Below are 22,180 nucleotides of genomic sequence, written 5' to 3'. Positions count from 1 at the left end.
GCTCCAGATTTGCTTCAGTGAGCTTTTTCATCGTTTCCTAGCTTTTGAGTAAATATACCAACCTCCTTTTTCTTGTTGGGTTGTTGGCAATATTCAATGCCTGTTCCTCGCAACTTCTTATTTTCCTTTACTCATATCCCTTATTTTCCTCCTCACCAACACCTAGGGATGGAGCTATACGTTTGAAGGGGGGAGAATATCCCATATTCAACTAGAAAATTGATTTTCCGGTTCTTTACAAATTTATTTTTAGTTTTATATCTTTTTTCAAGAATTCATAAAAAATTTAGAAAAAAACATACAAGATATCTGAAAATAGTGGCCATTTCTCTTGAATATTAAATCTCCTATGTCAGTGCAAATTATAACTTATAAATACTATTTGTATTGCAACAAGGATGACACAATAATTATTTTTAGGGTGTCATAATTTTATATTTCAGGTGCGATAATCTTGCATCTTGAATAAATTCTTGTTAGAGTTTCTCGCTTCGTCACTTCCAACCCCCCTCCCCTACTACCTAGCTCCCACCCCCATTATATGTAGAAGGACCATCACAGGCATAATATTCTTCATTACAAATTTACAACTAAGATATGCCAACTACTTCCCTACCACTATATTTATTCTGTATCCTGAAGATTCCTCTTTGTCTATCTATAAATCCATCCTTTAATTTTCAGTTTCCTTCTTCCCTCCGGCTTATTATATATCTCTTAGATTATCAATATCTGCAGCCGGCCTCTCGTGCGTGTGTGTAAGTTTTCTTTGCTTGGATATATATATATATCATGGTAAGATTTTAATTGTTATATGGAAATGCATACGAGATATTGGTGCGGTTCAATTAGAAAGCTGAGTTCTTTTTTGTTTTGAACTCTGTTATTTGATTGAGCCGTGCCAATATCTCGTATATTCGTATTATACCGATCACTCAACATCCATGTTGAATCTCAGTTGCTTTATTTTTTTCTTCTTGATTTTGTCTACTTGTTTTCCGTCCTCTCTTTAGTTTCTAAGTATTTTGAAGCTTTTTTTCCAGGCCACACTCTCCTAACCCCAGAACTCTCTCTCTCTCTACATATATATTTTTTTTGTATATTTTGAATATTCCAATAATTAAATGGAAATGAATGCTGTGTGACGAAGTAACAAGCATTTCTTTTCTCTACATCCCCAGAAAATAAAAGAAAATCGTCTGTTGAATGTCCTAGAGAAAGAAATGTTTTCATTAGGTGCAGTAATAGACGCTTTGGTGCATTAGCTGGAGATTTATATCTATCTACATACTGAGCAGCCACAGGGCGACGGCCATATCTACAAAGGTGTTCCAATTCCATTATATATTCTCTCAAAACTTCACATTTTTTTCTTTTCTATTCGTATATAACATATCCATGCATTCATATATATTCTTCGTGACGAGCTACTATGATTATTATAAACATTATCATTATATTCAGTTGACAATTATTGTTTGTTTCTTCATCATAATCAATGTTGGGATTTAAACAAATTAAGATGCGGTTATATGTAGTAGGTATAAATGCAAGTAGGGCAAGAAGATCGCTGTTGTTGGAAGTAAATGGTTTGGAGCTAAAAAGATTGTCTGCTTTTGACAAAAATAGTGTTGAGTAGGTGAAAGATTTATGATTATATGCTTTATTGACCTCATTATTAAAGTCATTGTCAAAGCTCCAATATCGTACATTATCAGTTTTCTTCCTAAGTGGGTAATAAATAATTGACCAACTTGACGAACCACAATGAAAATTGCTTCTAAGAAGCACTTTAGAATATCATGAGTTATGTTGTCTAACGATCGTTAATCAAGAATTACTGCCATTGATTGGTTTTGGCTTATGTCTCCTTTTGACCGTGTGGTTTTGCATTTCAAATGAATTTATCTTCTATATACTGAATTGTTAGGTTATTTTAAAAATAAAAACGAATAATTGTCCAATAAAAATGAGACACCAGAGATATAACGCTTGAATGAAACAAAAGAAAATTAATTGGATGAACATTATCATTGTTGTGTTGTCCTAGCTTTTTCAATTGTTATTATGTAAATTAGCTTACCAATCACCAATATCTGGACGTAGTACTTTTATGTTGAGTCAAATATGTAGTACCGTAAGTTTTCATTTGGGATTTTCGTTGATTTGATGTTACTATAGGCCACCCAAAAAAAGCTAAGGTTGACATATATCTTATAGTTTTAGCCTTACATGAAGATTTCCAGCTCCCCTTCAAGAGGATTTTCCAGCTGTAGAAACTCAGAACCTCGGTTGTTCTATGTTGAAAACTTGAGATAATGGAAGATTATAGTTATATTGGAAAAAATGTCTATGCAGTAGTTAACTTGATATACAGATCTCCGCAAAGTCGTACAATGGAGCTGATGACCTAGCATCAAGGAAGTTGGTGATCTAGTGACAGGGAACCCGGCAACCTATGGTAAACTGCGGCTGTAACTATAATGGTATTAAGGTAGCGAAATTATTTATCGGGTAAGTTCCGACTTAGCACGAACTGCGTAACGATTAAGTAATGTCTCGGAGAACTTGGTGAAATAGATATGTCTGTGAAGATGCGAACTACATGCACCTGAATAAAAAGACTATATATATGAAGTAAATTCACATGGAAGCTGGAATTGGCTAAGCTCACCCAAGTCCTTATCATCACAGTTTAGAGGATCCAAGAGATGAGCTCTGGCAGGGAAGGAGATGAGTTTGACTGTGAAACCCAATTGTTATTGTATATATTACTCGAGGTCACTATAGAACTCATAAGCTTCAAATTTTGGATCCGCCTCTTTAGAGTGTGACTGCTTTTGATCTCCAACATAATTAACCTCTCAATGAGATGATTTTCTCTTACCTCATTTCCAAAATAACCTACAAATTGACTCACTCTAACGGCCTGCAAGTAATAAAGATACTTGTTCAAGATGTTTTCACCTCTGACGAGGAGCAAGTCTCCAGATCCTCAGACTATATATATATATATATATATATATATATATATATATATAGTTCCCAGACCAGAAACAAGTCTCCAGACCAGTTGTATTGTCCTTTTTTGATGTGAAGTGTTAATAGCAGTAGTATGTAATAGGTATAAAAGAGTTTATTTTTTGGATAGCTAGTACTGGATGACTGTGCTTGCTTTGTAATTCTTCGTTGGTGACTAATGAAACATGCTTAATTACCAAAAAAAAAAAAAAAAAAAACTAATTCCCAATATTATTGCTATATACAATGTAGTCGTGAAATTTATCAAATATAACAAAATGCATTTTTTCACAAACTTTTCATGCCTAATATAGTTTACATTTTACAAAATGTTTCTAGTTTTACTTACTCCGAATCTGATCATTGAACCACAATTATGTGCCAGCTCTAGTAGTTCATCAATGATCAAATCACAAGTTAAAAATCATGTGAAAGCTCAGTAATTAAACCGATTTAATGATATACTGAAAATTGCATGACTAGTCTGTATAGAATATACATAATGTTTAAGGACTATATAAAAGGAGTATATTATAAGGTTTAGGGAATCCAAGAGTTCTTAATTTGAGGTACTAATTTCGGGGAAGTACACAGTTAGCCACTAATTAGAAATATCTTTACTCTTTAGCCACGGTTTAAAATGTATTTACTCTTTAGTCAGTGCTTAATAAATTTTTATCCGCCCGGACGAAAATACCCCTGTGCTAGACATGGGTGTTGTGTAAATATAAGGACATAGTGCCCTTAACTTCATGAATACTGTATAAATATTAAGGACAAAATGTCCTGTATTTGCACCTTCCCTTGTTAAACTTTAGGACATCATGTCCTTAACTTCATATGTGTAGTGTAAATGTTAAGGACATGGCGTCCTTAACTTGTATTTGCATCTTCTGTTGTTAAACTTTAGGACCTCATGTCCTTAACTTCATATGTGCTATGTAAATGTTAAGGACATTGTGTCCTTAACTTCATGTGTGCAGTGTAAATGTTAATGACATAGTGTCCTTAACTTTACGAGTGTTGTGTGAATATTAAGGACATGGTGTCCTTAACTTCATGAATGTTGTGTAAATATTAAAGACAAAGTGTCTTGTATTTACACCTTCCGTTGTTAAACTTTAGGACATCATGTCCTTAACTTCATATGTGCAGTGTAAATGTTAAGGACATGACGTCCTTAGCTTCATGTGTGTGGTGTAAATATTAAGGACACCATGTCCTTAATATTTACACAGTACTCATTAAGAAAGGGTAAAAATATCTTTTCGTATTAATTTTAATATAGTAATGGCTATTTTTGCTCAGCATTAAAAATATTAGATAAAAACTAAATACCATGTTAAAAAGTGGCTATCACGAGCCATTTCTACACTAATTTCATGAAGAGCAAAACTACTTTAAAACCCTGCTTCTTGAGTAATTCATATAAAAAGTTGCACTACAAGGATGAGCCAAGAATTGTGGGTCGTCTGTTTGGGCTCAATTAAAGCTCAGAAAACTCGGCTTTAGTTGAGCCCAGTTAATCAAACTTTTTTTTGTCTTCCTATCTTTTGAGAAATAATTATGGTATAGTATGACCAGAAAAAAGAGAAGCATCAATTGAATGGATCCGCAATAGAAATGAAACATCTACATGAAAAGTAAAGAAAGGCGATTATATCACATGCATTTTTGGATTCGGCCCTCCGTGACCCCGCGTATAGTTGGAGCTTAGTGCACCGGACTGCCTTTTTTTTTCTTTTATTCTTGAATCTATGATTTCAGGATTGCCCCTTAATTCCTATTTTTAACTCATCGTATGGGGCCAAATGATCTTTTTGCCAAACTCCACTCTTTAATTTTGATGATTCCAGCCTTCTGTTTCTTTCAATTTGCTTTTAAAATAAAATATTAACAACATTACCTCATCTTTAATTTGAACTTTATGTCAATATTAAAAAATACAATAAAGATCTTTTTAAAAGTACGGGACATAAGTCCAGTGTTCTAAGAAGCCGAAGAAATTTATGCTCTGTCAAAAAAATGAATAGAAAAGAATAATCTTTGTAAGAGTGACTAAAATTGTACTAGAAGTTAAGCACGTATAACCATTATTTAAGAGAAACAGCTTGTGTCAACTAATGCAAAGAGCTACTCTTTCTAATGAACTCTACCATTACTTGTTGTACGATACTTCTATAAATTCTTTATACCATCTACATATATGTAAGTTATCAGTATTAATTTAAGTTAAGCAGACAATAGACATAATAAAGCAGCAAATTAGCTATTGACAACATGACTAATAAATTACTAAATACAAAAACCACTCTTTCATATATGATATACCGGATACAAAAACATATAAACCTTCCTAACAAAATTCCAGAGCCTGCCATTCTTTTCCCCCAAAAATTGCAACTCCGAGCTCAAAATTGGAAGGCCATACTTAGACATGATGAGGAAGAAAAGAAAAAGAAAAAAAATAGTAATGACACATGAGAAAAATGGATGGTCTAATATCTATTGTTCAGACTCTCCAAAAATATTTGGAGACACGACAACATTTTGGAGTACCTGTCGCAACATAGCCTAATATTGTTAGTTAGGTACTAAAACTTATGATATCAATGATGATGAGTAACTATTCCAAGAAACCAGTTTTTGTTAAAATGGCATTCCTCATTTTGCTAAGGTCCCTTCCCTTAAGAGTCCTTCCAACTCCTTCCATCATAGAAAATGAAGCAACCTGATTTCTTGCTAACCTTCTTGCTATATATTCATGTGGTGGAACCATTCCATCTCCATAATCATCTTCTTCATCTACTTCATTAATATCAACATTTCCATAATAAACTGCACCATCAGAAGAAACCAATGAACCATCTTTTGACACTCTTTTTGATTTCTTGTCATTGATCTTAACAGGAGTAGATGATTTCTGTAGTGGCACAGCAATGGACTCAATAGTACTATTACTACTTTTTTTAACTCTTCTTGAGGATGATGAACATGAAAAATCTGTTTCCTTCATATAAGCCCATACATCTTCTTCTTGAAAGTCACCATCTTTCTGTGTTTTTCCTCTGTTTCTGTTGTTGTTATAGCCACCATACAATTCTTCCATGTGTTTGGTTTTAATTAGATCAATCAAAATTTCAAGAATGTAGAGATAAAAAGTTTGAGGCTTTTTTATTTGAAGTACCAAAAGAGCTTGCCAGCGCCTTACAACTATTTATATAGCTAAGAGAAAGGGTTGTTTGGCTTCTTTTTTTATGAATTATTTTTGGTTATTCAGGGGAATCATTGATTAAGAAAAAGAAGAGGATATAAGAGAATGGTATCAGGAATCTTCTTTACCTTAGGTGTAAATAGCTCCAAAAAAAGGGCAGAAGCTTTTTTTCTGAGTTTTCTCTTAATGGCAACCTCCACAAAGAAGATCACAGATTTCAAGGGGCTAAAGTGTTCTGCAGTATCAGAATGGAAAAGACAAGCAACACAGAGATTTATAGATAAATATTACATGAGCTTTGAAACTTTCATCACCCTCAATACTGGAAACTGAAGGCAAAAAAGCTAAAAAGAAAATGATGATTTTCATGAGAGCAGCTCCCAACTCTCAGCCAAAAATGGTTTGAAACTGAAAGCTAATGAGAGGAATATTTTTGGTCACATGAAAGTCCAAAGAAACCTACAGAAAGTTGTTTAGAAAACAAATGAACTTTTGAATGTAGAAGAGGCATTTGGAAATCTCACAAGCCAAGTGTAAAAAAAAAAATACTCTCTCACTGAATTTAAGAATGAAGAAAAAAACTTTAAACTTATCGTCTAAAACTATATAGTTATAAATATCTTATTAAAGGTAAAATGAAAAGTTTAAAATTATATTATTTCTAAATATAGAATGAAATTATTCTTTTTGCGACAAACTAAAAAAAAATAAAAATTATTTTTTCAGACTAAGAGAGTATGTTAGGAGCCTCGTTTATTACTCTGTTTATGATACTATTTTCTTATTAATTCATTCAAAAATAAACACTTCTATATTCAAAAATAATTTAATTTTAAGAATCATTTCATTCGTCGTAAGAAATTTTATGATCACTTAAATATACAAACGTATCTAATAAAACAAGTTCTATAGGTCTTTCTTTCTTTCCTAAGTCAAATTACTTCACATGATTAGAGTGAATAGAGTAATCAAAACATAATACACTCCATTTTATCCTTCATAGGGTTAGACTTAGATATTAGCTGTATGTGGTGGATAAAGGGATACAGATGCATCAATCAATTCTCCTGAATTCTTGAAACTGGTATTTTTGGATTGGGAAAAGTGGAGGGTAACGATTGGTCGAACCAACTTTTCACTGATTTCTGTAGTCTTATCCAATTCAGGAGCCAACTAAGCTTCGCATTACACCAGAGCGAAAGACCAGTAAGCGAGAGAAATGAACTACATTAGGGGCCTAGGAGAGGTGCTAATGGAGTAAAAGCATTTAATTGGCTCATGCACATTGATATTTGTGGTGGGGTTTTCTTTTATGGTATTTTAATTTAACTTGAGTTTAGCGGGGTAACTTTTTATAATGTCAAGACAACTACTCCCTAAAAGATAATTGTTCATAATAATTGTAATTAATCACCTAAAAATAAAGTATGTAATTTGCTACATAATACAATACTCCCTCTATCTCAATTTATATAATAGTGTTCGGATTTCGAATACAAATGAGTTGTTTTTTGGCTGTAACTTTTTCATATAACTTTTAAATATTTTAAATTATTAATTATTGTGACGTATAATATTTTTTATGTAGTTTTCGAAAATATAAATTTTATTAAAAAACTTAAAGATTTGATCTTTAAATATATAATCAAAATTAAGAAGTTTAAATATCAAAAAACGAATAATATCACATAAATTGGAACTGAGAAAGTATAACATAATGATAATATTAAAAATTTATATTGTCCATTGTTTAGCATAAGATAAATCTTGAATCCCTTGAACGGGGACATTGAAATTTCTAACATCATCCCATTAGTGATTACCAAATTCCAACTATTCCCATCCCTATCCTGTCTCAAACTTCAAGACTTCTGTTTTTTTGGGATTATTTCTAAGTTGGTTGTTCTAATGGTAAGCACCCTCCATTTCCAACCAAGAGGTTGTGCGTTCGAGTCACCCCAAGAGCAATGTAGAGAGTTCTTGGAGGGAAGGATGCCGAGGGTCATTTGGAAATAGCCTCTTTACCCCAGGATAGGGGTAAGGTATGCATACACATTATCCTCCTCAGACCCCACTAGTGGGATTATACTGAGTTGTTGTTGTGTTGCTGAATTGACTGTGCAAACGTAAAAAAAGCGAAGTGCATGTCCTGAGATCTGGGATTATTACTGACTCTTTAGAGTGTCAGATGACAGTGTAACCCCTACCAACTAAGGCCAATTGAAGTTATAGGGTGGGCCTTCCCTTTGATAGAAGCCAACAATTCCTTCTGATTATATAGTGTACTTGGGATTCAAACATATGATCTCAAATAAATTAAATTTCAAGTTACCTTTTATATATATATATATATATATATATATATATATATATATATATATATATATATATATATATAGTTTTTTAGTCATACTTACTAAGAATAATTTTTCGATAAAAAGAAATTCTTAGAACTTCTGTAGCTGAAATGGTAGAAAAATATGTTGTCATTATACGTCAAATTGGTTGGACATAAACGGGTTAAATGGGAGCTCATTCTAAATGTCAGGGGGGCTAAGGGATTGAGGCCGGGGCGGATCTAGAGCATTGACTGCGGGTTTTTAGGAAACCAATAACTTTTGCGTAGACTCTGTATTTATATTAAGAAATTCACTAAATATTTATAAATATCTTACTGTGAACCCAGATATTATTGTATATTAATTTAAAATTACGGTAAGAACTCATAAGCCTCAAATCCTGAATCCGCCTATGGATTTAGGGGGTCTCTTCTCAGTTCTCAGCCATATTATCAAGTAGGGATGGCTTTTTATGGATGGAGACATCACAGTGACTTTGTGGGTCAACGTATAAATATTTTTTTCTTTTTAGAGTTTTAAGTCCTCAGGTGTACATGTTTTTTTTTCAAAATAAACCTCTCCAATTTTAGCAAAGTTTTAGTTGAGAAACTTAGGGAAACTATAGTTTGAAACTTGAAAGTTATATTAACGGTCATGTAACATGTTTAAAGTGTCAAAATTGGAGTTACTATGGTAATTGCAATTCCATTTTAGATGTTACTCTTCTCACTGCTCATGCATCAACCTCATTCCATATATATATATATATATATATATATATATATATATACTCTTTTCGAAAAATAATCTCTAACCTAAAGGTTGCATTTACTCAAATAACAGTGTTAGTATTTTTTGGTCACACATATTAGACTCGCCAATTACTTTACCGATATTATATCTTTCAGGATTAAGTATTTTGATTTCCAATGAAAAAATGAACCGTGGATCAGAATACTTTTTACCACCTTGAGGAGAGATTCACATCTCTAAATAACATAAATGAATATGTATTAGATGTCTTTCTAATTCTGGGGATTGTCAAAGGAAACAAAAGAAAGTGGCATTATAGAGCATGAACTGCGATCATATTTAACAAATTTGCAAAAGTAAAATCACAGTAAAAGGCAGTACATTTTAATCCCAAATATTACGAAGTTATTTTGGCAAATTAAATTTGTTTCAAAATTTTTGCCATTTCAAAAAATAAAAAGTCACTAAAAAGTTCTTTCCCAACTCCACCTTACTTTTTTAGTTAACAGAGTCTTAATTAAATGAGTTATTTAAACAAATATACAGGTTAATATTGACTGATAACATAATCAAAGTTATTAAATATCTTTAAGATCGTTTGTAAAGACATATCTTAGAAGATAGGAGTAGTAGATATTATGGACTGCGTGTAGTACAGTAACAATTTTTTTTATTTTTTTTTGCGTAAGTTCATCCACTTGTCCGAAAATTTGACTGACTTAATCATGTAAGTGAAAGAAGAGCTTCTTGTTGGAATGTCAATACTATGATAAGATATAAAATTAAGGAAAGGGTATAAAATAAATTATCTTGATCAGCAGATATCGAAATTAAATGATTTTAAATTTACCAACCACTAAGAGCAAAGCAAATATATAATCTTGCAATTTTTTGCTACCCCGGTGGCCCACGTGAAGTTACTTAAAAAAAGAACCATATTTTAGTTTTTCCACTCTCTTTTTCATTAGTCATAGTGATTCTAGGATCATTTTCCCCTCTCTTTTTCATTAGTCATAGTGATTCTAGGATCATGATATCATGTAAGAGGGTTTTTATATTTTAAAATTTTAAAAGCTTGAATAATTAAGAAATTTAGACAATTAAGGGCATATGCAGACATATTAGTTATGAGGGATTATAATGCAAAAAAATATTTATACGATGAATAATGAAAAAATTATATCCAGCGAAAAACAATGTGAGGATTGTTATGTATGGTCAATAATAATATAGCGAATGTCAGGAATTTTCATATTTAAATATTTTCATCCTAGTATTACTTATAAGCTGACTTTGATGTCGGGAATTTTAAGGAAATTAGAGATAGAAAAAAGTTTAGTAAAAAAAAAATACTTATAAGTTGATTTTGATGTATAAACACTTGTCTTATAATTAGCTTAAAAGATTACCCCCCTCACCCTTATATCAACTATACCTCAATCCAAAACTAGCTTAAATCAACTTTATAAATAATCTATGTCCATTATGCTTTATTTGAATCCATTTCATACCAATATCATAAACGTATCTTTTCATATATGAGCAAAAAAATCCTCATTGGACCTTTTGATGTAGGCAAAAAGTCTGGCGGAATCCTAGTAAGGAGCTAGACTAGAATGGGCAAAATCAAAACAACTTTACTTTCACGTATGTACTCGAGTTAGATTCATTGAGTGAACAAAAAATGCACACAATTATATATTTTTTGTTATAAGAAAAATCAAATTATGGTGAATGTCTACTCTTCATCTATGATTTTCTCAAATGCTTAATGACATATTCAATGACATATTTCTATGTTTAATGACATATTCATTGATATATTTTTATTCACTTTTCATGCATATATAAAGGCCTTGTAATAGATAGGAAGAAACACACAATTGAAGAAGATATAAGAATTTCTCTTCTCTTTCTCTCTATATCTCTTAGCTTATTTTTCCTTGTTCTATATTGTTACTTATTGGTTTTGTTTCATAACACGTTATCAGCACGAAGTCTCTAACCTCAAGGTTAAATTCCACTTCTGGTAAGGTATATCTCGATGATCTATTTGTCAAAACTATCAAGCCTAACAATTCTTTTAGAATTTGATATCAGATATACATATGAGTATATTCCGCCAAATGAATGTTGGTTCCTTCATTTTTGTTTTGTTGTGATATTTCATCATAATATAAACTTGAGTACCTTGTTCATGAATATAGTATTGTTAAATTTTCATGAACTAAATAATAGGTGGCATGCGTTAGACTAAATAATCTACCAAATTAAAATTATACTTTATTATGTATGCTTATGTTTTTACCTTATAATACGGTTTTAGTATACCTAGTATAGTGATTATATATTAGTTTACTGTCAAATATAATATAATATAATAATAATAATAATAATAATAATAATAATAATAATAATAATAATAATAATAATAATAATAATAATAATAATACTCGTAACTATTTTATTTTAATAAGATAAAATATTAGTACAAGAAGTATGTACTACACCAAATTTTTCGTTGATGATAGTTGTTATCAAATTAACATGTTGAATCATTTCTATATAGAAAGTATATAGTAGTAGATAGAGATTTATCCACTATTTTTTTTGATTCCCTGATTAACCTAAAGGTTCTGTTATATCTCTTTATTTTTCTAGAGAGCATAATACTTAGTTTTCATAAAATTACATGGTAACTAGTAGTACTATATTATTCTATTTGATACATCATTTTTCTTTAATGTTCTGGTCATATCATTTTCATCTTGAAGTAAGCTTATTGCAACAAAGACCACATGTGAATTTTTAATATTATTTTATATTTTCATATATCTGTTTGACACTAATTACTTAGCTGATTTGAGTAAATAAAAGTCTATTGTTGAGAATTATATCCAAATGACATTATGAAGAGTTTAACTCAAGAGGTAAGCATTTCCTTCGTATTTGAAATTATTTTTGTCCTTTGTTATTAATGATATCAACTTCAATGAGTTCAAGTCGCAATGCACCATGAGGGTAAGACATCAGGATCAAGTCCTGATGTTCCATGATGATAAGAGTTGGGTTTGAGTCCCAATTCATTATGGCCTAACATGCCTTTATATTGATAAGACATTGGATTTGAGTCTCACTATACCATATTGATGATATAATGATGACTAAAGAAAAATAATATATTTTTCATGAAAAGGCATGAATATTGTCCCACTTGATTTGCTCCATTCTTGAAGTGAATGTGGTAGTGGTGCATAATAAGTCTAAATGAAGACAAGTGGTTGAACAATGAACGTGGGCGTTCCAAAAATCAAAATTATGATTATAAAAGGAGAACAATAAGGATTCTCAAAATAGTCCTTCAAAATATGAAGGCAATGTTTACCATCAAATTGGTATGAAAAATAATAAAGCACGCTTCTGATTATGATATATTCCTTGAAAAGAATGTGACTTGTGATAAGCATTGAGAATGCAGACTTATTCCTAAAGGTGAATGTGGCAATATGTGATAAAAGTAATGAATAAAGACATGCAATGCATGATTAGATGAATATCACACAACTCACTGATCACGCCCAACTATGTCTTGTACACAGGACTAAGCGGTCGCTGCAAATATAACCCGATTCAAGTCCGGAGTCGAATCCCACAGGGAACTAACCTATTTACTACAACTTTAAATAATGCTAATGATAAGCTCAGACAACTTCCGGATGCAAGAGTTTTATGAATAATCAGTGAAATTTATTTAGCTAAGGAAAATGACAATAAAATTAGCAATAATCAACATTAAAATTGAATTCAAGAGTAAAAGGATCTAGGGCTATTGATTTTCCCAATTGCCGGATTAATTCTTAACTCTTTAGCTATAATCTCTCCGTAATACTCTATGAGGATTATGAGTTTCGGGCTACCGTAATTATCTCAATAATTTAATAGAAGCATTCTCTCGAACTACTCTAGTTAACAATTTATGCAACTCAGAATTATCCCACCAAAGATTCATTATTTCTAACCCTACTTTTAAATTCAAGTAATTAATCTCTTAACTTACCCAAAAGTGGTGTTGTTCAACAACAATCTAACCAAGTGTTATTTCTCAAGCAACATAAGGTAACTAGACACGATTAATCAAAGGCCCTTTCAATTAACCACAATACAATATGTAGTTGAACAATCGTAGAACAAACACGGCTCAATTATAACAAAATAGAGTCAAGACTTCATCCAACAATTGGTTATATCAACCCTAGATAATAGATTTAGCTACTTATACTAATGGAAAATAAATCACTAAAATAATTCATAATCAACAAATAGAAGTATGAAGAAGAAGATGAAAACTCTTAGGAAATTATCCGTCTTCTGTCCCTTGTTCTTGCCTCTAAAATCTTCTAAAAACAGCTATCCCTGACTTCTGGGCGAGTTTAGGCTTTATATAGGTTTAGGTTAGTCACCTAGGAAAGTACATAATTAACCCTGCGTGTTTGGCTTTCGTCCGCCCGTCCGCGGCCGCGAATTCGACTGCGGATCCGGCCGTGGATTTCTACTGCCTCACTGCCTTTAGTTCGCGGGCCAATTCGCGGCCCACTTCGCGGCCGCGCATCTGGAGTGGTCATCTCGCTTGCTTTTCTCGCTCCTTTTCGACCGGACTAACCTTCAATTGGCCTTTCACACTCAATGTTGACTCCAAAATACTCGTTAGCTCCCTCCTAGCTCAGAGTAGCTCCTGCAAAGTATCAAATTCTTAATTAGAGCATTTTGTTATCATTTAGCATTCAAATATCAATAAAGTGAGGCTAAATTAATGTGCAAATAGTGTCTAAATTGCATAAATATAGCCTACTATCAACACCCCACACTTAAACCATTGCTCGTCCCCGAGCAATCAAACCATACTCTAAGAGGCCTAACTTCACTGAGCGACCTCCCTACTCGTCAAACCAAGAATATTTCACATAAATTGAGGACATTAGTGCAACATCTACACCTCAAGAGTTGACTCCCTCTAGCCATGCAATGTTCCTAACCGGCTTACTTACTCTAATTCATAGGTTGAGACTTACCTCTCCTTCATGAATCAAGTGCCTGCTCACAACAAAAGAGACTCATTTCACAATCAGTAAAATTCACACACACTGAGGAACTTTAAAAGGAACAGAATTCACTTACCCTCAGAAATGATATTCTTGTGCCACAGAAAACACACCATAGGCTTGCCCGTAGTGTACGACTCTACTAATTGAGCTCACTCAGTCTAGGATCAAGTAGGACTTTATTTGGATGTAATGTAGGCTGGAGGTTGGGTATGATATATTTGGATATAATAGTGACTACATCTCCCTAAGCACTTTAATACATTTATTTTACAATCAAGTCCACACCTAAGTTAAACCAATATTTTCATCTTTAACACCATATATACCACCCCACACTTCTTCTTTGAGCACAATCACCTTAAAAGCCACCAAAGAATTATTACCAATCAACATGATACACTATTAACAATGTTCTTCTTTTTTTTTATTCTTTTTTTTTTCACAAGTGGCTTTTACAACAAGATATACCTTTCTCCTTATTTCCCTAGTTCCACTCAAAAGCTCCACCAACTACTCCACACTTTATCCTTTTTAAATTCATAGTATTTCAAGTGCTTACGAGAGGTAAAGGGTTCAAAAAGATGGTCAATTCAAATAAGGGATAGGGCTTGTAATGTGGTTGCCAAGGAAACAGGATTATAGGCTCAACGGGGTTAACTATGGTACATAGCAAATAGGTGGGTAGAGTATGTATATATATGGTTCAACGAAGAAATGCCTATATCACTTCCCAGACTAAACAAGACTACCATTTCGCTTTACAGACACACGGGGCAAGTTCTAGGCGTTACATGTCGTGCATAGAATATAACAAGCCTCACACACACATGGCACATGACCCATTCCAGATTAGATCATCAAACACTCGGATCAGGGTACTTAAGCCAAATTAAGAACATACATTTTAAGGCCTTCTTACAAGAGTCAACTAATAAGCGTCACACTAAAGTTCTGCCCATAGCCCATAAGTTCCTAACTAAAAATAAAAAGCTAACTATACCCGATTCAAACAAAACCCTTGGAAAAGAACCGTGGTTTAAAGAAAAACCAAGGGGGAATTGATACACTACTACAAATGAAAATCTTTTTGGGTTTTTTTTTCCTTTCGACTTTAGTCCCTCAAGAAACCCGTCGAATGATGTCCATTGTCGGGCCAAGTCGAAGTTGATTTATAAAAATAAACTACGAAACTATCTACATACAACATACAACAAAGTATCCCCCACCCCACACTGAAAAAGATGGCATGTCCCAATGTCATACAAAGTAAAGTAATGCAAGGTAAAGGAACTTCCCTGGTAGATCAGTCTTGATTGGAGACAGTGCCAGGGTCGAGATGACATGCTCTCCCCAGCGCACGCAGCCAGCCCATGATTTTCTTTTCTGACTTCGCATTTTGGGTGGCCAAAGCATCAACTCTAGTCCCCAATGCTGTGACGGAAGTGCGCAGTCCTGCCATGTCTTGTTCTAGGGCTGTCATTCGCGTGCTCCGTCTGCCCTGGGATGGTCCTTCAACCGTTGTAGCTTGTTCTTGTGGGGGTGAGGCAGGTTTAACCTCCTCCTGCCCTTTATCGCCCTCTTCCGACGCATTAGAATCGTCACTATGAGTTGCCCCTGGTGCCACCGGGTCTTTCCCGATGGTCACTTTGTTTGCCCGAAACTTTGCTTCTTTCTTTACCATGCTATCCGCATTTGGTGGCTCAGGCACCCTTGCTGCCCGGCACAATCTAGTGATCAGAGAGGGGAAAAAGAACCCATACCTCTTCTGTGGTGAACGGACGAACATCTCAGACTGAATAACCTTGGCCACATCAAAGTCGTGTCCATTCACGAAGCACCAGATCAAGGCATCTCTCGGACCATTTACCTCCGTGGTGTTGTGGGACGGCAACAAGCGACTGTTGATGATGTACAACCAACACTTTCCTTCAAAAATGAGTGAGGCAGAGTGTAGCTTCGATCCCAGCACAACCCACACTACCTCTTTGTCTGGTGCGCAGATAGTTCTGAAAAACTTGTTCCATGTGATGGGTTCTCTCCTGTAAGTATCATAGAAATCCTCATCCCCATTGAATTCAGACAATTGATACACTCTCCTGATGGCTTCTATCGAGGCATCCACCCCCGTGTGTCGCACAGTACACATTCTATCCTCATGTTCGGGGAAGTTGGCATAGAACTCCCGGACAAGCATCAAGTTACCCTCCTCCGGCTCTTCGAAAAAGCTATCCAACCTGTGCCTGATCAACTCCCGATACATATTAAGGCACTCATCCTGGAGGGACGCCCTGTCAATACCCCTTTCCAGTACAGGTTTTTTAGTGGCCTTCAAACTGAAAGGGTCTTGGGCAGCTCTAGAGACAAACCTGGTACGATCAAACTGAGTTGCACTGGCCGGTGCCCGTCCCCGAGATGAGCCTCCATGACCACTTGATGAGGCCCTGGTAGCGCGTCTCTTCCTTGAAGGTTGCATGTTACCTACACAATAAATACTATTATTAATGGAGAGCGGAATATGTGACCCAATGGCGGTTACTCAGACTTCACTCGCACAATTGGTCACAATTTATATTAAACACTCATTAAGGCAAATCAACAAACAGGTAGTGTGCATATGTCCTCCCAAATCACCCAAAGACCCAATTAGACTACCATTCCTCACAAACCCAACAATGGCTTCCCCCAAATCAACCAATTTAAATAGCCTCCATATACCACATATAAACCACCATCCAAATCCCCGACAAAAGCACCTATGATTTTACTATCCTATACATACAATAGCAAGGGAAAAGATTGACACAAAATCACAAAAAAGAAAAAAAAATGAAAAGAAAAAAAGAAAAATACTAAGAAAGAGGAATAAAATCATGTATTTACTTGGAGATCTTGAGAAGAATGGAGGTTGGAGATTGGTTGAGTGGAGAAGAGAAGGAATGAGAAGAGTCTTGTGTTGAAAGGAAAATATGGGGGAAGGGAGGGGTGTTTTATTTGTTGGGGGAAGGAGAAGGGTTTGGGGACTTGAAGTTAGGAAGGAAAGAAGAGAAGTGAGGGAAGTGGGGGTGGTGGGAGTTTAAGTTAGGAAAAATAAAAAAAAATAAAAAAAAAATTTGACTAAAAATTAAAAAAAACCTTACCTGGACATGCCCCATATCCGCGACCAGATCCGCGGTCGCGGATTCTGGGCAGAGGGGGACCAAATATCCGCTCCCCAATTCGAGGTCTAATTCGCGGCCGCGGACGGGGGACAGAACACAGGCCAAAATCCGCGGCCATATCCATGGTCCAATTCGCGGCCGCGGATCTCGTCTCCAGCCAATTTTTGTCTTTGCCGCATTTTTACCTATTCTCGATTAATTTCAACCCCAGAATCCTTCTGATGCGCATAATTTTTGCCCTGCACACTAGTAGATCGGTCAAAGTTGTTCAAAATCAATTACAAAAACCAAAGTAAGAAAAATAATGGGTTGCCTCTCAAAAAGCACCTAAGTTAACGTCGCGGCACGACGATTTACAACAAACCATGGGTTGCCTCCCAGGAAGCGCCTGATTTAACATCGCGGTATGACGCAGGCTTTCATTATCACTCCTCGTTCGCATACTGGGGCTCTTCCAAAGTTATCACTATTCTATCCCCTTTCTCTTCGACCATTCCAAAGTAATGTTTCAACCTTTGCCCATTTACCGTGAACTTGTTTGTCCCATCTACGGATTCAATCTCTACAGCTCCGCTTGAGAACCCTTGCACCACTCTGAAGGGTCCTGACCATCGGGACTTCAACTTACCCGAAAACAATCACAATCTCGAGTTGTATAACAACACTAGATCTTTGGGCGTGAAGTTCCGATCTAAGATGTTCTTATCATGGATCATTTTCATCTTTTCTTTGTATAATCTAGCATTCTCAAATGCATGGAACTTGAATTCCTTGAGCTCATGTAACTCAGTGACTCTACTGGTGCATGCGGTCTCTATATCCAGATTTAACTGTCGCAGTGCCCAAAGTGCTTTATGTTCGAGCTCTACCGGAAGGTGGCATGCCTTTCCAAACACCAACTTGTACGGTGACATACCAATTGGAGTTTTGAATGTTGTGCGGCACGCCCATAATGCATCATCCAGCTTCTTCGCTCAATCAGTCCTTGTTGCATTCACTATATTTGTCAGGACACTTTTAATATCTCTATTGGACACTTCAACTTGCCCGCTCGTCTGTGGGTGGTACGGTGTGGCTACTTTGTGGCGAACTCCATACTTTTCCAATAGACGTGCGAACGCTCTATTGCAAAAATGGGTTCCACCATCACTGATTATAGCTCTCGGGGTGCCAAAACGTGTGAAGATGTTTTTCTTTAGGAAACTTGTTACCCCTTTTGCATCATTGGTTGGGAGAGCCACCGCTTCGACCCACTTGGAGACATAGTCAACCGCTACCAATATATATTTGTTACCATACGAGCTGACGAACGACCCCATAAAATCGATCCCCCACATGTCAAAAACCTCCACCTCTTGAATTGTGGCCATCGGCATCTCGTGACGGCGAGATATATTGCCTGTCCTTTGGCATTCATCGCAACCTTTGACCCAAGCATGGGCTTCCTTGAACAGGGTAGGCCAATACAATCCCGATTCCAACACTTTTGTTGTTGTCCGGATTCCTCCAAAGTGTCCACCATATGGTGAAGCATGGCAAGCCTGCAAAACAGAAGGTTGATCTTTCTCGGGGATACACCTCCGGATCATGTTATCTACATATATTTTAAACAATAGAGGTTCGTACCAATAATAGGCTCGACAATCGCGGAAGAACTTTTTCTTTTGAATTGAGGAGAGTTCATAAGGTACAATACCGCTTGCTAAATAGTTAGCAATATCAGCATACCATGGCGTCTCCTCCATTGTCACAGCAAGTAACTGTTCATCCGGGAAAGTCTCTGTTATGTCTTCAACCTCCATTCTCTTTTCAGCTCCTTCCAATCTTGAGAGGTGGTCTGCCACTTGATTGTCCGTCCCCTTTCTGTCACGGATTTCCAGATCGAATTCTTGTAGAAAAAGAACCCAGTGAATCAAGCGTGGCTTTGACTCCTTCTTTGCTATCAAGTACCTAATTGCTGCATGGTCAGTATAAATAATAATTTTTGAACCAATTAAGTACGACCTGAATTTGTCGAAGGCAAACACTACAACCAGCATTTCCTTTTCCATTACAGTGTAATTGAGTTGTGCACCGCTGAGCATCCTACTTGCATAGTAAATCGGGTGCATCATCTTGTCTTTGTGTTGCCCCAAGACTGCTCCTATAGCATAATCACTGGCGTCGCACATGAGCTCGAACGGTTTTTCCTAGTTGGGTGCAACTATGATGGGTGCAGTCACCAATCTCTTCTTCAGCTCCTCAAAAACCAACCTGCAATTATTAGAAAACACAAAGAGTTGATCCTTTTCAAGCAGCTTACATAAGGGGTTAGCAATTTTGAAAAAATCTTTAATGAATCGCCTATAGAACCCAGGCGTGCCCAGGGAAACTTCTCACTGCCTTTACCGAAGTGGGCGGTGGCAGCTTCTTAATCACAGCAACCTTGGCATGGTCGACTTCAATGCCCTTGCTGGACACTCGATGCCACATTAAAATGGCACTTTTCCCAATTCAGCACCAGATTTGTCTCCACGCATCTTTTGAGAACTCTTCTTAAGTTGTGAAGACAATCTTCGAATGAATCCCCCACCACAGAGAAATCATCCATAAACACCTCCATAATATCCTCCACCATGTTAGTGAAAATAGCTAACATGCACCGCTGGAATGTAACCGGTGCATTGCAAAGTCCAAAGGGCATTCTCCGAAAGGCAAAGATGCCATATGGACAAGTGAAGGATGTTTTCTCTCTGTCTTCCGGGGCTATTGAGATCTGGTTATACCCCGAGTATCCATCCAAGAAATAGAAGTGGGACCGCCCAGCTAACCTGTCTAACATTTGGTCAATGAAAGGCAATGGGAAATGGTCCTTTCGAGTGGCTGTGTTCAGTTTCCGATAGTCCATGCAAATTCGCCATCCCGTGACTGTACGAGTCGAGATCAACTCGCTATTCTCATTTTGTACGACCGTCATTCCTCCCTTTTTCGGCACACATTGGACAGGACTGACCCAGTTACTGTCAGAGATGGGGAAGATGATACCCGCATCCAGCCATTTAATCACTTCCTTCTTTACTACTTCCTTCATATTCGGGTTCAGCCGTCATTGATGTTCCCTGGAAGGTTTGTGCCCCTCTTCCAGAAGAATCTTGTGCATGCAAAAGGCTGGGTTGATACCCTTTATGTCTGCCATGGTCCAACCAATGGCAGACTTACATTCTTGCAATACCTGCAATAGTTGCTCTACCTTCACAACTAGCAAACCAGATGATATAATAACAGGCAAAGTAGAATTAGGCCCCAAGAAAGCGTACCTGAGGTGGGCTGGAAACGGTTTCAAGTCCAGCTGTGGTGGCTTATCTATTGATGGTTTTGCAGGTGGTGTTGCTCCCTCTTCTAAGCGTAGGGGCTCGAACTGAGGTTCCCTTTTCCAGAATCCATGACCTTCGAGAGCCATGAACCACTCTGCCAACCCTTCATCGTCCATCTCTTCCAAATTCATCAAGCAGGCTTCTAATGGATCCTTGACATTAAGGGTCTCATCCTCTTCTGGCAGTATTACATCCACGACCTCCACTAGTGAGCAGTTTGCAAATTCACTGGGTATCCTCATGGATCGTTGAACGTTGAATATTATTTCTTCATTGTTCAACCTCATTTTCAATTCTCCAGTCTTAAAATCAATTAATGTTCTCCCAGTGGCTAAGAATGGCCTTCCCAGAATGATGGGTATCTCTTCATCCACTTGACAGTCAAGAATAACAAAGTCTGCAGGAAATATAAATTTCCCTACTTGCACAAGCACATCATCAAGAATTCATGTCGGTTTTTTGACTGTGCGATCAGCCAGTTACAGCAACATTGAGGTCGGTCTAGCTCTGCCAATGCCCAGTTTTGTATAGATTTCCAAGGGCATCAAGTTTATGATGGATCCCAAGTCACACAATGCTTTAGCAAAAGCATAACTCCCAATAGTGCATGGGATAGTGAAGCTACCTGGATCAGACACCTTTTGGGCCATATGTCTTGTCACTACCGCGCTGCAGGTCTGTGTCAGAGTTACAGTGGACAGGTCCTGAAAGTCAAATTTTCGCGATATCAGGTCCTTCATCATTTTTGCATACCCTGGCATTTCCCTAAAAGCATCCATCAATGGAATATTCAATTGAATATGTCGAAGCATTTCCATGAATTTCATGTATTGATCATCTTTCTTTTGTTTAGCCAATCTCTTAGGGAATGGTGCAGGAGTCAACCTCTGTCCACTACTTGATGTCTTTTCTTTGTTGGAAGCTTCTGGCACAAGAGGTGCCACCTATTCTGAGACTTGTTCACCTTCCTTCGCCTTACCCTTGTCAACCTGTGCCTGTTCAACTACCACCTCGGTGAGCTCTGCTGACCCATCTGCCTCTAATATAACTGGAGTAGTTGGCGTAGTCTCTCTCCTAGATTGAACAATTGCTTGCTCTCTGTCTAAATCTCTTCCATTCCTGAGATTCACTGCCATTAGCTGATTTGGGTTTTGCTCCTTTGGGTTAATATTTGTATCTGCGGGCAATGTTCCTTGGGGGCGATTGTTCAAGGCCATAGATAGTTGTCCCAGTTGAGTTT

General features: G+C 36.2%; 1 protein-coding gene across 1 annotated transcript; it reads right to left on the bottom strand.

The window, feature by feature from the left end:
* Positions 1 to 5,340: 5,340 nt before the first annotated feature.
* LOC107789255 (uncharacterized) lies at positions 5,341 to 6,692 on the bottom strand. The gene has a single exon (XM_016611031.2). The coding sequence runs from the start codon at positions 6,128 to 6,130 to the stop codon at positions 5,648 to 5,650; it is 483 nt and encodes a 160-aa protein (XP_016466517.1). The 5' UTR covers positions 6,131 to 6,692; the 3' UTR covers positions 5,341 to 5,647.
* Positions 6,693 to 22,180: the final 15,488 nt, after the last annotated feature.

The sequence above is a fragment of the Nicotiana tabacum genome, chromosome 17 (assembly GCF_000715075.1).
Source record: "Nicotiana tabacum cultivar K326 chromosome 17, ASM71507v2, whole genome shotgun sequence".
In the NCBI taxonomy this organism is placed as follows: Eukaryota; Viridiplantae; Streptophyta; class Magnoliopsida; order Solanales; family Solanaceae; genus Nicotiana; species Nicotiana tabacum.
Note: the sequence above shows the minus strand (reverse complement) of the source record. Positions and strands in the feature narration are given on the sequence as shown.

What these genes read in the sequence shown, in the direction of transcription:
- LOC107789255 (XM_016611031.2), bottom strand. Translation starts at nt 6,130, where the DNA reads ATGGAAGAATTGTATGGTGGCTATAACAACAACAGAAACAGAGGAAAA.